The 16,343-nt window shown below is 40.5% G+C and overlaps 2 protein-coding genes across 5 annotated transcripts in view; one reads left to right on the top strand and one right to left on the bottom strand.

Moving 5' to 3' along the window:
- Nucleotides 1-9,127, bottom strand: part of DYNC2I1 (dynein 2 intermediate chain 1) — a 30,257-nt gene extending 21,130 nt beyond the window's left edge. For both annotated transcript variants that reach the window (XR_015279664.1, XM_086864981.1), the window contains exons 1-4: nucleotides 4,936-9,127; nucleotides 2,380-2,433; nucleotides 1,135-1,555; nucleotides 562-614 (exon numbers count right to left, since the gene is read on the bottom strand). Coding sequence is in view for 1 of the 2 variants with exons in the window: in XM_086864981.1 (XP_086721107.1) it covers nucleotides 562-614; nucleotides 1,135-1,555; nucleotides 2,380-2,433; nucleotides 4,936-5,205 (798 nt within the window). In the remaining variant the exon portion in view is untranslated. The remainder of the gene's footprint in view (nucleotides 1-561; nucleotides 615-1,134; nucleotides 1,556-2,379; nucleotides 2,434-4,935) is intronic.
- A 925-nt stretch (nucleotides 9,128-10,052) lies between these two features.
- ESYT2 (extended synaptotagmin 2) overlaps nucleotides 10,053-16,343 on the top strand; it is an 83,010-nt gene continuing 76,719 nt past the window's right edge. For all 3 annotated transcript variants that reach the window (XM_086864999.1, XM_086865007.1, XM_086865016.1), the window contains exon 1: nucleotides 10,053-12,336. In XM_086864999.1, coding sequence (XP_086721125.1) covers nucleotides 11,983-12,336 — 354 coding nt within the window. In that variant the 5' untranslated portion in view covers nucleotides 10,053-11,982. The remainder of the gene's footprint in view (nucleotides 12,337-16,343) is intronic.

Below are 16,343 nucleotides of genomic sequence, written 5' to 3' on the forward strand. Positions count from 1 at the left end.
AAAGTTCTCCAAGACTGTTCAATCTTCACAAATCTATTCATATTTGACTATTAAAATGATTTCATTGTAAGAACTTAATCATTCTGTCACATGGATTTCCATACATTTTTTTTTTTATTTCCTATAATAACAAGTTTCAAATTATGACTGCACTTAAGATTTTGGTGTTTCTTCTTGGACACTGCACACTTTGCTAAAGAAAAATCTTTGAATTATATGTTCTTCACACAAAAAATTAATTCTTATCCACTAGGTGGTCTAAAGTAGGACATACACTCATCAATTACCTTTGTCATAGAGGCATAAATAGCAAAATGGAAACTTTTGATTTGAAAAATGAAGCACTGTTTGCTATGAAAATTTGATTTCATGTTTGCTTAAAAAAAAAAGAAAAAAATATCAGGTACCTGAGATATATTTTGTTTGTGTTTTGTACACTTGTAATCACCTTACTATCTATGTATCTCCCGGATTTCTTTGGAAACAGTCTGATCCAGCTTCTTCATTATTCTACAATTCTACCTTATTCTGTTATGGAAACACTTCACTAACTTCCTTTACCTTCTGTGCTTTATGTCTTCTTTCTCGCTCTTCAGTTCTTGCTTTCTCCTCCTCTAGAACACAGATGTATAAATTAGGGAACAGATTTTACAATATACAAATTCTGTACATAATTAGCATGTAGAAAATAGTATTTTAGCAATGTGTTTTCTCTAATGTAAGAGCTTTCTGAACAGGAATTCTGTTGAAATTCTCTCTCCAAAGCTGGTTATTGCTTCTTCTCTCCTAATGAATCCCTCTAATCATGTGTAATGGTAAAAGTAATGACACATGCTACTGATTTCAGCAATCACCCTGCAAGTGAATGGGTCATCACTCAGTAGAGAGTGTCCAGGCACTGACCAGCAAAACTAGTGACATCCATCCTCTCTTCAGAGGAAGAGAAACAAGCATCATTTTTTTTAAAGCATCAAAATAAAACTAGGTTACCAAAACATTCCATAAAATACACATGCCAGTAGGTACTCACACCTGCCTGTTTCATCCTCTCTGCACAGATGGGATATGGTTTCAGAGTATTCCTATCTAAATATCAAATATTTCCAAGTACAACAGCAGCCCAAAATTACTTACCCAAACGATGCCTGATTTCTCTTCTTCTGTGATGTTCTGTATCTCTTCCTTCAAATGATTCCAGGTAATTTTGTGGATCTGTTTGCTTTATCTCATATGTCTTGTGCTTTTTGTCTCGTTCTCTACCAGTCTCCCTGTCTTTATGTTTTAGTATACCATGTCTCTCCTCCAAATATGACTCTTGAACCTTATCTTTGTGTCTCTCTCGGTCTTCTCTCTGGTGTTCCTGTTCCCTTTCTCTCCGTTTATCCCTGTTCCTTTCACTGGATTTAAACCTTTCTCTCTCTCTTGTTCTTTCCTTGCTCTTCTCTCTGCCTCTGAGTTCACGTCTGTTAGGGTCTATGTCATAAACAGTCCTCTCTCTCTGCAGTTTCTTCTCTCTGTGTTTTTGGTCTTCATTTTTACTATCTGGTAGTGATGCCTGAAATAAAATAGAAAATCTATCATTATAATTCAGCAATCTATTTTGATAAGAGCATATTCATGTGAAAAAAAAAATTGCTGAATTACTAAATGTATGTTTAATTTCCCAAACAATATTAAAATGCTGATTTAGTTCTGGGCTTACTTTGTAAATACTAACATTATGTCTGTGCTTATTGAAAAAAAACCTAATAAATGGAATAATAATAACACATATTGGAAAACAGCTTTTAAAAAATACAGCACAAACCAAATATAAATATCAATGATGTAACTGACTGCAGCCTGAATGACTATTTGATTAGGGGATAATGTAATCAACCAGTTTAAAAACACAAGACGAACATGATAGATGATGATAATAAATACAATAGATAATATACATTTTAGGAAAGTGAATAATAAATATAAAGCAGAGCTGTCACTTGGATTTGGGTGACCAGCAATTCATACCCCATTGACTGCTGTGTGATTACTGTAAAAATGCATTATTCCCATTTACCTAATACAGAAATTTGTAGGGTATTATATGATTCATGTAGCCAGGAAGAGCTGAGTGGGGCTGGCCTCTGGGTAACCTTGGACTGGAGAGATTCCAGAACAGTCAGTTGTGACAAGGAACTCAGCAGCTACACATTAAAGCCCTGTATCATTTATATTCAGTGATGCAGATTTAAAGTGTCTGGTGCACCAGGAAGTGTTAAAAAGCTACTGCAGGTTCCACAAGGCAGAGTGGCTTGTAGAACAGAGTGAACTCTTCAATAAATTCTAGTCCTGAAAGGCAGCTTAACATCAAGACTAGCAGAAATGAAATAAATCCACCTTTAGATGTTTCCTAAGTTCTTCTGCTTTCCAAGTATCTTCTTTGGTTCTTTTCTAGAACAGAAAGTGCAGAAAAGACTGAGTGACTAATTTGCATAGAGAAGTAAATCATTTAACAATTAATCATATTTCTAAGGAAAGGATCAAGGTACACATGGCAAATATCACTGAAAGGATCATGCAAACACTAATTTGATTTAGCTCTAGTATCTATTTACAGTAAATCTCACCTGACTGGACGTGGAAGAAGCCTGAAGCTCAGACTATATGTGTAAGTTAACTGCATATGAAATATTTGTAAGTAGAACTGAAGGTAAAAATGTTAATGAAACTAATCAAAGTACACGATTGTTTCACTAGAGTGCTCCCTAGTAAAATAGGTTATATTTCTTCTATCTGCATTTGGAGAGCTCCTGCTCTTGGCTGCTTGACTGCTGTCAAAAAGCCTAAATAAAATCATATTGTTTGAGGACACAAATGAGGAATTTCAATCTATTGAAAATTTTAACTAGTTCATTGAAGGATGATGACCATATCCAAAGTGACATGATCAGGCTATCCTTATTATCAAATTTAGACTTGGCAAAAGCTACTGAAAATAATCATTGATAAATATTGTAATGATGAGCTGCACTGGTAGAAGAAAATAAACAAATGGTGCCCATTTTTTTTTTTTTTTTGTTAATTCATTATATGGAGGCAGTATTTTAACAGTATATATATTTTTCAAATTATTCCACATTTAAAAAACCTTGCTTTTCAAACTTGGATTTTATAGAAAGCTGTAGTGGACTGGTAAACTTCTAAAGTCAATGAGAAGTCCCAAGAAGGCAGTATTTGTAACAAACAAATTGTTGTTTTTTTTCCTTCTGATACTTAAAAAAGGCAAAAACCACAAATATTCACTATTGCAGAGAGTCGGATGAGAAAGTGAAAACAAAGCTGACAGTTTTCTTAAGTCAACCTTTAACAAAGCCTAAGAAACTCAACAGAACTTTTGTGAATGTAACCTGGAAGGAAGGATATGGATGGGAAGAAAGAATGCTGTATTATACTCTCAAACAGTAACCTATTTAAAATCATGTTCTGGTTTTAGACAATATTTAGGTACATATCAGCAAAGAAAGAATTATTTTAATAGCATAAAGTCAGCACAGCCAACAGACAACATCAGCAAAGGCAGCTTCAGATTTATTTCAAAGCTGAGGCAAAAAGCACACAGCAAACATTCAGAGGTGGTTCTCTGGCACCCAATAATATACATATGTCAGTTTTCTGGGGTCTGCAGTTTTCACCTCCCAACCACAACCAATAACTGTTGCTTTTGTGTATGGTGATTTTCCACTTAAATCTCTGCTTTTGCAGAAGTATAATAAACAAACAGGGAAAAGGAGATATTTTATAAAGGGTTGAGACCTCTGTCCCTCTGTAAGTAAATATCCACACAATAATGTTTTAAACAATCTTTCAAAGGATTTATTGAACTTTCTCACCTGTCTTCTAATTTAGAAGTACTTATATACTCATTTAAATCCAGATTAAGTTTAGTTACTTAAATGACATTGGAGTCTTAATTCATCCACCTGAGAGCATTCAGCTCACATGAAATGTCACAGATGTACTGAACTCAAAAAGTGCCATTAACGTTTTTACCAGCTAAGAATCTGTCCTTTAATCTAAAGAAAAAACAGTCAGTAGAAAAAGAAACCTCGTTGCTTTTGATAAACTTTGAACGAGATCAACAGGGGTTTCTTCTTTCACAACTAGAAAGATAAGACTTTTTAACTAATTTAAGAATTCAGTTAAATGTGATTCCAAAGAACAAGAAACAGAAGAACAGTAAGACAAAATTCTGACTTTAATTTTTAAGCTAAACTACTTTATTTTTTGCATGTAAACATTTATCTTTCTTATTTCCAGTATAAATTGGCAATTTGAAAGCCCTCAAATAGGTGAGAGGACGACTGATAGAAGCAGCAGGAGGGTTCTCACTCAGTGTGGTTGTTCCTGCCACTGCCTCTGGCTCTTTGGCACTCTTACAGCGACACACCTGAAATATTTTATATCAAAGTTTAACTTTTCCATCGCAACCCACTAGCTCACTGCATTGGCACTTCTACTTTTTCAAGTGAAAATGTCACACAGTAATTGATGTTAGCGCACGTGGTTTTGTTTCCTTTATTCCGGAGCTTTACAAACGTTCAATAATTTAACACCTTAATGCGAAAGTTACGTGTTTTCCCGAAGAATTCGGGAGCTCGAACAATTAGCGGCTACAGAAGCATCAATTATTAAACACACTTTTATCTAGAACGTTGAACAACGGGTATTTCCGTAAGCAGCCACCCCCTTCTGCAGGGGGATGTGCGGTTGGCATTCCCAGCGGGATAAGGATTTCCTCGCTACGGCTCCTGCGGGGGGGGATTCACCGCCGTGCCGACAAAACAAAGCGACCCGGCCGGCCCCAGCAGAGCCGCGGGGGTTCTCGGGGGCAGCAGGCGAGACCCTGGCGCTGCGGCCCGCCCCTGCCCCGCTCTCCCGGCCGCTGCCCCTCACCTTGTCCCCCTCCATGGGGCCGGGAGGCCGCGTCCGCCGCCGCGGGCCGGGATCGGGCGCTGCGCGCGGGCCCGCCCCGGCAACCAGGGCCAGCAGCCGCTCGCCGAGCGATGGATGCGCCGGCGCCGCCTGCGGGGCGGCAGGGCCGCGGGAAGGGGCTCCCGCTCCGGGCGTCCGGAGGGACGCGGACGAGGGAGGCCCGGGGTGCAGCAGCTGCCAGCGGGTCACGGAGGTGGTCCTGCTCCACTCGTCAGCCCTACTGAGGGACATCTGGAGTTTGTGTCCACTTCTGTGCTCTTCAGTACAAGAGAGACATGGAGCTCCTGGAGCGGCTCCAGCGGAAGGCAACGAAGAAGAAGGAGCATCTCTGCTTTGAGAAAAGGGAGGAAGCTGGTTCTGTTCGGCCTCAAGAAGAGACAAGTGACAGGGGACCTCGTTAATGTGTATAGTTACCTATGGGAGGGTTCCAAGAGCATGGACCAGGCTCTGCTTGGTGATGCTGAGCAAACAGGACGAGAGACATTGGGCAGAGACTGAAGCACAGAAATTTCCACATGAACATGAACTTCTTTACTGCACAGATCACCACGCACTGGAACAGTTTGTCCAGAGAGGTTGTGGAGTCTGCCCCTGATGATATTCCAGAACCATCTGGATACAACCCAGTGCCGTGTGCTCTGGGATGACGCTGCTTGAGCAGGGAGGTTGTAGCAGACGCCCCACTGGTCATACTGTAATTTCAATAACTGTAGTACATCAATCACCTCTTTGCTGAAAATCGGTAAATTAATGAACTGTGATGGAAAGACCAGATGACCCACTGTGCTCCCTTCCAGCCTGACCCATTCTGTGATTCTGAGTTGGTGCCCAGCTGGGTTTCTGCAGGTGAGGACTCAGACCCTGTGACTTGGGAACGGGGCACCCTCAAAGCCCTAAAGCCCTGTTGTTCTCCTCTGCAGCACCGACCTATTCTAGGTGAACTGTATCATGAAACCATCCTTCATCGTGGCTGGCTCACTTTTAATAAAGTTGTGCGCAACTACTGCAGGGCAAAAAAACTGTAAAAGGGTGCTATGCTTAATCTGCCTCTTATCCAGATGCTGGGTAGAGGCAGGTATGAAGAACACTTGTGTAAATAAATTTAAATGCTAATAATCTTCCCCCAGTGACATGTACCAGAACTGATTTCTGCAACAAAGCGCAAGTGGCAGCTCACCAAACACACCTGGAGTGAGCTCGATGGTTGCCTGCAGGAAAGGTGTGTGCCATTTCACAGCAAATATTTACAACCCGTTTACACGTGCAGTTTAAAAGACCAAGTGAAAATTCCTCTGGGTTCTTTTAACTTTGTTCCCGATTTTCAGAGTGTAAAAAAAAGTTAATATGTAACTGTTACTTTTAAGTTGATGGTTGTAGAAAACTGACTACTGACAGAGGGGGGGGAAAAAGCAAAGGAAGAAGGGCTTTTGCATATGAGAAACATTCTTACCATAGTTCAATGGGAGTTTGTGGCTGACTTCAAAGTGCTAAAATTTATCCCTTTATACTTGGCCTTAAATAGTCATTTGACAAATGCATACAAACCTGATATCTTGTCGTGTATTCATATTTCTAGAATAAATTAAAAATGCTGTAAAAGTTTTCACTTGTCCAAACTGTGAAATATTTTCCTTTCTCATGTAGCAGAAAAGTAAATCTAGCATGCAATTATGAGCAGAAAACCCCCATCTTTTATTGGAAAAAAATGAAACACACAAACAAAACACACACTCAAAACCCAACAACAACAAAAAAGTCCAAACACACCATTAAATGTAAGTATGACTTTTAAGAGCTAAATTACATCCACTAAATATAAACATCTATGGATACTAAAATATTTATAAGCCTTTTATGCATTATTTATCTAGTTTTGGCAGAACAATAATAATCTATAAGCACCTGGTTTGGGGGAACCCCCAAATTTCAACAGAGGCTGTGGATGAGCAGATTGAGAGCAGCCCTGCCCAGAAGAACTTGGGGGTGCTGGTGGGTGAGAGGCTGGACATGACCCATCCATGGCACTCACAGCCCAGAAATCAAACTGAAGTTTAATGGCTACATGAGATTACACAGTAGAATAGCACTTTTGGAATAACAATGCTAAAATTTGTGAGTGCTTAAATGTATCCACCATGTATTAAAATAAACTACAATGTGTCACCAATGTGGTGGGCAAAATGAATACACGAGTGGTTTGACTGCTTTCATAAAATGTGGGCTAGACTCAAGTGAACAGAGCAATAAAGTGACACACATCTGTTGTGTAAAGCCAGCATAAAAGGGTGCCCTAGATTTTCTTTCCAAGAAAATTGTTGTAAACAAAGGGTTTGGTAGCCCTGAGAATTTTATTACAATTTTAGCATCTACAGGTTTTTTTGTTGTCTGCCTTGTATCTCCTTCTCCACCTGCACTGTTATCTGAAAAATAGGAAAATAAAATAGCACAGCTTTTTATATTCTATAGTAATAAACTTTTTTTGTTTCTTTGTTTTATCTTCTGATGTTGTTCCTCTAAGCCTGTGGAGTAATATTGCATTTTTCTTCACCTCTGTGGAATGACACATCAGAGTATTATACCAAAAAGTTACTGGAAATATTACCCCTCAGAGGGAAAACAGGACAAAATGGCACTTTCCACCAGGTTTAAAAATAAAAAAAAACAAAACTCTTCTATTATTAAGAAAAAAACCCTTTTTTTTGTTTTGTTTTGGTTTTTTTATGAAGAAAGGAACTTGTTAGGATCTAGTCTTTGTAGGGTCTTCCCCCCCCCTTTTTAAAATTCACTTTTTGCTGAGGCCTTTTGAAGATGAGAACAAAATTTGAATATTACTATCAGCAGATGTACATAAATGACCTCCTGCAAAGTGTAAAAATGCTTCTGTTAGTCCTCCAGGTTCATAAATCAAAACAGCAAAAATGTGTATCTCTGCAGTTATATTTGTGTCTTTAGTTTTGAACTTGTAAGAATCCAATGAGGGGAAAAAAGGAGACCATAATTATTGTGAAGACTTGTTAAGAAACACATTTTAGTGGAAAGTATTTCTGTCTTCAGGAGCAATAAATATTTGAGGCTCTTGTCATGAGAGTACAATTTATGCATTCAGTGAAACTGAAGCCAGCCTGGGTGATAGCAGGGATCAGACGTACATAGTTTTTCTCCAAACAGAAGCTCAGGTATGTTATAGTCTTTTGACTCTTCCTTGTGTTATATATTAGATAATTTGAAGCAGGCAAAAATATTTGAGGTCTACACTAGATAATCTGGAGCAGGTTGAGACAGCTGCATAAAATCAAGCACAGAAGTAGAGAGTATTCCAACATGAGAATCTACTAGGATAAAATTTCATGTAAATTATATTTTCATTAATAATTCAAACTTTTTTAAGGATAAAGTTCCTCAGCAAAAATTCTCAGATTTCTATTCAATAAAAATTCTCTTCAATACCTAAAAAGTCTAGAGACAACCATAAGACTGAAATAACACTGTTGGGTAAAATAAGATGTAATACCACATATTGTCCTTCAGGGAAATAAACTGTTACTGAAAATGGTCATGAAATAACAATTAAAATTACTCCCAAAACACGTTTTCTTGTGTGAAATCCAAAGAAGTTGGGAAAACTTTGGTTTTCTTTTTTACTACATAAACTGAATTTTCCCAATTTTTCACATTGTCAAAAGTGATGTACAAACAAGATCTTTTGGGAAGTTATTTTGGAGAGTAGAGCTGGTACTTACTGGAAAAAAAACCATCATGGCAAACTGATGGTGAAGCAATATAGAGGTAAACTTAGGATAATACTACTTTGCAATGAAAGGTATGGCATGTGAAAGAGCAAAAAGGTGAAGCAAACACATATGGCTAAGAATGGGTATAAAGGAATGTTGGAAAACAAAAAGTATTAATTAAAATTCTAATAATACAACAGGCCTAAAAAAAGCAGGATGTGAAAAGAATAAATGTTATCTAAATTAAATATATATAATCAGCTGTGTAGTTAATACAATTGATTATTGGATACTTAAGGAGAAGCCAGAGCAATCTCTGGGCTGTAAGTGATTATCTTCAGGAGATCCTGATGCACAAATGACTACCTTTTTAAATATTAAAATATAGGATCAGGAAATATATAAATTAACACTTCCAAAATTCTTGAGCAATTTATGAAACTCTTTATCTGCAACAAAAGATTAGAGTAAACAAATAACTATTGTTTATCTAGAACATTTTATTAAAAATTTTATCATGGAGTAACTAATCCTAATTTATCTCCTAGCAGCCGACTTTATATCTTGATTTTAACATGACTCTTTTTTCTCTATTACAATAATGGCTATGCTAATTTCATACCACCCAGTTTCTACATCAGAATTTTGTGTGGGCCCAACTCAGTTATCTACAAAAGTTCTTAGAAGTCAGTGGTAACCTCTTTATCAGAACTTCCTCTTGATGTTACAGATAAATGTTATCAAATTCATGCTACAAGATCTTATTTCTGCTTTCCTATTTGATTGGCACATAATCACCCACTTTTAGTTCTGATTAGTCAAACTTTGACATCAATTAATTAATCACTGCACAGGATCAGTGCTAGGCTGCTGGTCTACAATGATATTACATTTGTCATCCTAAATGCTCCTACAAGATTAATTTTTATTTTCTGTTGTGTTTCTCCATTGTATTAAATTTGACTGTATGGGGTAGTCCTCTAAATTCTATATCCAGCTCATTTTCAAAATACATGATAGACATACATGAGAGTAGAATAATATGTAGCTTATGGTAGTGTTACTTGCCAAATATCACATTAATTCAAACACTTTTTCTTCTCTCATTTTGAATTTTCATTTTAATTTCTGGTACACTTGAATTCTGATTCAGAATTCTCTGAACTCTGAGGCCAGCTAGGGAAATAAAATGGACAATGGACTCCAAGGCTGAGAACAAAAGACTGGAAAATATGAGAGAGTATTAACAGTGTTGGTTGTAATGGAGGGAGCCAACATACAATTTGGCCACTTGTACTAGGTGTTACACTGAAACTCAGGAATGAATGACATTAAAGTCACACTATAAGCAGAATAAGTAATTAGGAGAGGAATTAAATAAATGCAAAAAGTCACTCAGATTTACTGTAGTTTATTTCATTGGTGTCCAAAGGGGTCACAGCATCATACTTGATACCTTGAGTTCAAGGTCACAAGCTTTCCTAGCATCTTATGGTGCTCTTCAGTTCCTTCATGGTTATGGCCTGTAGGTGTTTTGGGTTCCCTAGAAGACCCAAAGTAAATTATAATTTCAAATCTTGGATTAGCACCTAGTTGTAAATCACTGATTTTATTACATCTTTTTGTATCATCTGGTTGTTCTGAATCTAAAATACACAGATGGGGAACATACAGTATCAGTGGTAAAGAGGAAGTAAAGATGAGCAGGAGTCTATGGCCAGAAATTGTTTTAGCTTAGAGTGGTCCATTGAGTCTGATGGCAGGCATGGAGGGATTTTGGAAAGATGAGAAAACAGAACACCACACTGGGATGTCAAAATATTGATTCCTTTTCCAATTTTGCTGTGCCACACTAAGGAAACAACTTTTCCTTTGATGCCATTGCCTTTTTGACTTTCCCTTTCTCTGGATGATTGAGATGAGGTTACTTTCACTTCCTAATAAAATAAAACTTATACAGCTTTCCTATTTGACCATTTGTGTATGTTTTCATAACTTTTCAGCCTATCGGATAGTCATTCTCCCCTCTTCACTGTGTGGAAATACTGAGTTTCAAAGTCCTACACATTTTGTGAAATCTCACATCTGAGGAAAGGAAAAGGGATTCTTCATTCCCTCTAAATGAAAGGTTAGCTATTTAAAGCAAAAATAAAACAAACAAAAACCCCAACAAAAATAACCACAAAACAAACAAACAAAAACAAAACAAAGAAACAGAATAAAACGTCAAAAATAATAATAAAAATCAACACCAAAACCAAACTCCTGGTGAGTGCAGAGTTTAATCTGCGAGTGTGTTCTAGCAAACTGATTAGTTCACAACTAAGGACAAGCACCAGCTGCCTCTTAAGAAACTGAGTATACTGAAGTTACTTGAAAAGGTAAAGAATGATAGGAGGAATGGTGTGGGAACCAGGTGTTAAAGGGATACAGGACACAAGTCTGTTATAAAATCGGCTTTTTGGGTTTAACAAATCCCAAGGTGCCACCCTCGGCACTCGTGTGTGTTAACAACATGGCAGAGGAGGCAGCTTTATGTGAGGATGTGTGAGTAAAGCTTCAGGAAACACCTGTTGTAACTAAGGCGCTGAGTGACCAGCGTCGGGCTTCTCTGAGGCACTGATCAGTCTCTCCTTTAATAACACCCATCAACAGGGAACAAAACGAGACACGAAGGTTATTATCGGAGGGCGTAACAGGTAGAAACCATTCAGCCTCGTACGTGACTGAAGAGAATGGGAGACGGTGTGGTTTGCCCATGAGGAAGCGCACACACGCCTTGGCACGCTCGTCCTGCTCCTGCCACCCACCGAGAGCCTCTTTCCCGGCGGTGCCCTCAGAGCCGCGCTCCTCTTCCCGCATTCCCTGAGGCCGCGCAGCGATGGCCGTGGCCCGGAGGGGACACGGGTCCGGCACAGCGCGAACCCGCGCTTCCCGGGCAGGCCTGCGAGGGACGGATGAGCGAGCGGCGGAGGGGAGGGGAAGAGGCTGCCCGGGGCGGGGGCGGCGGCGAGCAGAGGCGTTCGTGCGGCGGGCGGGCGCCAATAGCGGCGGCCGGGGCCGAGCCGCCTCCTCCCGGCGGCAGCGGCGCTCGGAGCTGGGCCGGCCGAGCCCGGAAGCGGCGGCGGGTGGTGCCGGAGCGCGGTGAGCGGGGCCGGGCGCGGGATGCGAGGAGGCGCCGCCGCCGCCCTGCCCCCTGTCCGCTCGCAGCCAGCGCCCCAGGAGGAGGAGCAGCGAGAGGAGCGGCAGCAGCAGTAGAAGCCGCCGCTGCGGTAGCATGAGCGGGGCAGCCGCCAAGCAGCCCCCCGGCGCAGGGTCCGCCGCGGATCCCGCCGCGGAGAATGCGGCGGCTGCGGACCCTGTGTCGGAGTCGCCTCCACCGCTGCTGAGCGTGGACGTGACGGGATTGGTGTCGCAGTTTGCGAGGAGCTTCGTGCTGATCTTCCCCGTGTATGTGCTGGGCTACCTGGGGCTGAGCTTCAGCTGGGTGCTCATCGCCCTGTGCGGGCTCTTCTGGATCCGCAGGCACCGCGGCGGCAAGAGCTCCCGCCTGGGCCGGGCGCTCGCCTTCCTGGAGGACGAGGAGGAGGCGGTGCGGCTCAGCGTCTCCTCCGCGGATCTGCCTGCGTGGGTGAGTGGCCAACACCCTCCGGCGCTGCCGCGAGCACCCGCGCCCGGCGGGCCGGGGCCTGTTACCTCTCCGGGACCTGCGTGACACCCAGCCCCGCCGCGGTGCCCCCCGCCCCGGCCCGCGGGGCTGTGCCACAGGCCGGAGGCCGGAGCCCCAGAGCCGGCCTGGCGGGAGGGGTGAGGACGTTGCATCTCCCGCGCCCCGTGGCTGCTTGTCCCGGTTAGCCAGCCTCTTCCGAGACGGTGCAGCGGCGGCAGCGGACGGGCAGCGTGTCCCTTCCCTCCCGTTCTCACTCCGCCGGGGTGGCCTCTCCGTGTCCCCGCTGCCCGCGGCGCTGACGGCGGTGACAGCCTGAGCCTGCCGTGGCCGGGGTTCCCCTCGCAGAAATAAACTTTACTGCGGGGTTTGGGTTTCTTTCCCCTCAGGTGCCAGTGGCACGCGCGGCTTGGCTCTAGCGCAGTCTCTCAGCAGAACGCGGATGTCGCGGCATGGGCCGTTCCTTACAAAGTTGAGATGAGAGGGAAATAGAATCGGGTTCTTAATGCGGTTAGGTCTTTCAGGAGAGTGTTACCAAATGGGGGATGAACCAGAAATGAGGCGGTGTTTCTGAGTGGTTTTGGGGCTGTGACAGGGGTCAAGGTACAGGGGCTGTGGTGGCTTTATTTGTGCATTGATATGGTGGGTTTTTCAAAAGGCTTTCTCCGAATCTTCTTTGAAAGTTTTAGTCTTTCTACTAAATCTTCAGTACTAATGTTAATTTTATTTTTTTTAAATTTTTTTTAAGCTTAAATCCAGCTTCAAAGTTGAATACGTTTTGTTTGCAATTTCTCCTTGGGAGGATTAATGATGTTTTTGATGCGGCTGCCAGCTGCCAGTGCCAGTGTGCATCCAGGCCTCCCTGTGCCCTGCTCTGCTCCTGTGATGCGCTGTGCAGAGCTTGCTGCTCTCTTAGTGACCATACCCGAAGTCTTGAGAGTTTCTGCTGATTCTTTACGTGCAATTCCTTTATTGACTACTCTCTGCTCTTGACCTATAGTCACTCACATCTCTCCTGGGGGCTCTGCAGTGACTGTGCATCCAGCAGTATTGATATGATGAGTCCAAGTAGCTGTTTTCATGTGATCAGATTGCAATACCTGATGTGACCTGTTCTAGCTCTACCAAGGAAGTTAAAGGAGAGAATAGAGTGGGTAGGTGTGAGACTGGAGTCTTTTACTCGTCTTTCATCATATCTTTTGCCAAAGTTCTGGTAGAAGATCATGATAAAAATGAGTACAGTGTGCAGGAGAGATTAAATGTTTTTACCTCTTGAAGCAGAGATGTGAGTCTCAAATAATGTAGTTAATAGCTCTTGCATTACCTGTGTGTTGTTTTTGATTTTTTCCTGTAATCATGCAGCATTATAATGGAAATGTTCTGACGATGCATTTAAAATTAATTAATTGAAGCCAGATTTGTAGTGGAGGTTTGTATATAGTAACAATCTGCTGATGACTAAGCGGTAGGTATTCAAGCTTAGTACTGTGTGTAAGTTTTATTTTAAGTCGCAATTTGTTACATTTGATAAAATGTCAATTAATTTCTATGTGGAGTTGTCCAAATACCTAAAGATTTAGAAAGGGGCCTTGTGATTGAAGTCAGAGGCAAAAAAAATTGAGTGCTGGCTGCAAGGAACTGAATATATCCTAAGTTGTCGTGAGAAAGCAACTGATCAATATGCAGGGTTTCCCAAAAGTGTGACCCTCTCACACAACTGTTGGCAAATGGATGTAGAATTTTCTTTCTGTAGATTTTTTTTTGTTTTTATTTTTTCCTCCCTCTTTATCCATGTTCTTAAATTTTAAAGGTCTTGGTTCTTTTCTTTCGGCTGATGTATTTGCTGTGTTCTGGAAACATCCTTCTTAAAAATAACAGTAGCTTCCAGAATAAATGTAATCTAGAAAACAGAAGACATCTGAAAACTGAAGGTCTGCTTAACTCAACAGTGGTTTTCAGTGTCTGCTGTCATAGTCCTTAAGACTTATGAGTCTTATGCTGCTACCTTAATGTGTCTTGAAAAACTGCTGCTGTTCTTCCTTCTGCATTATGTGTATTTTCCTGGAGATTTCGGTCATATTTGAAATAACAGCTACTGGATGGGACCTGACATGTCTAATAGGGATCAGCTTTATACATCTCAGTGTGAACTCCAAACTGAAGTATTTTCTGTTGGTTTCTAATTATGGAAATAAAATTTAAGTTGCTTGAATAGGACAATGCTGTATTTTAAATATAGGAAACTTTGTACTCTTCTGGGACTGATACTGAAGTGTAATAAGCCATTTTTCAACTAAAATTATGTGGTATATCAAAGATTTATTTGATGTGTGGTATCTTCCTGGGCCCTTGATTGGAGAAGAGCTTTAGCTTTGTGTGTTAAGTATGATTCTCTTTCCCCACACACCTGGGTATTGTTTGCTGCTTTGGTGGTTCAGATTAAGTACTCAGTAATACTGCATTACGTTATTTATTTTTAAGAAAGTGATTATTTCAGGAAAATGTTTTTCTGTTGGCAGTATGCTCAGTTGCAGTTTGAAAATGATGCTGTTGTGCCACCACACTGGATAGAGTTTGTAATGTTAATTTTTAGTTTCCTAAGTTAGATTTACTTCTTCCACGAGCAGGTGGTTATATGTCAGGAATATTCTGTACTGTGCATGTAAAATGAGTTAATTCAACGTGAATACAAGTTAGGTTACTTAAAATGTCAACACAGAATTAACTACAAATAAATATACAGTGAAAAATACTGCGTTTACTGTCTTAAAAAACCAAGATCTGTACTCATAGACTTGCTAACATGTAGTTATTGCTCTGTTGCATGTTTGAAAGGTGTCATGGATTATATAGGGTAGGAGGGAGCAGAGGTGGGTGTTTTTCCAAATAATTCAGAACTATGCAGCAGAACTTACAATGAGAAAGAACTGGAGATCAAAATTGTCTTTATTTAAAGACATTTTAAGACATGAAAAGGTCTTTAAAGAAAGATATTTCCCCTTTAGTTGCAGCATTTTTATGCACCAGATGTATTTTATACTGCAATGAATGTCATTTAGACACAAATGTGTATATAAGGAAAGTGGCAATTTAAGTACTACTACACAGAGGAGCAAAGGTAGGACAACAGGACTCTTAAGGTTTTAAAGGTCAGGTATCATGTTGTCTTTTATTTTAAAAGCGGTAGTGGAATTTAATAATCTAAGGAGTATAGCAAATTTACTTTGTTCTCTCAGATCAGCCAAAAAGTTAATCTAATTTTTCCATTTTAGCAGTGGTTCCTGTTGCCTAGTGCCACTTTCATAACATGCCAACATATCATGTTCAACATGCTTTTGGATTAGTGAAACTTTGGTTCCTGTTTTCTTCAATATACAGATAAAAAGCCATGCTGAATTTGTTTTCCCTAGATTAAATGTAAATTTGGCCTGGTACCAGGAACTGTACCTGCGTGCAGTCTTGTCAACAATCAGCAGGTGACCAAAATAGGAGCAAATTTTAGCATTTTTAAAGAATTGATTCTGAAAACAGATTTGGACCATATTTTGTAATCCTAAGTATGTATTATACAGAAATTGAAATGCTGTGTGTGATTGTAGTGAAAGTAGTGATGTGCTAGAACTTTAATTGCAAGTCTGCTGTTCCATTTTGGGTCCTACACACTTGCTTAAGTTTCTGTTCTAATTTGAAGTGATTTTATGTTGTTGTTTTTAGGTTTTTTTCTTGTTTTATTTTCTCATCTACTTAAGAAAAAGGAAAAAGCCTGCCTAAATCTAAATAGGTGTCATAACCTTTTTAATCAAACTTATTTGGGGTACAATTGTAAAGAAATCTGATAGGTCTTGTTTCTCATGGGAATATGTGTGAAGTTTTTTGCAGATTGTGAGTTTTGTGTGACACCACTGAGCTACTATACCACTGCTACACGTAGAGAAAGGAGTTAATGTCCAGTTATATGGTTAGAGTAACAA

This window comes from Cyanistes caeruleus, chromosome 1, assembly GCF_971803275.1.
Source record: "Cyanistes caeruleus chromosome 1, bCyaCae1.hap1.1, whole genome shotgun sequence".
In the NCBI taxonomy this organism is placed as follows: Eukaryota; Metazoa; Chordata; class Aves; order Passeriformes; family Paridae; genus Cyanistes; species Cyanistes caeruleus.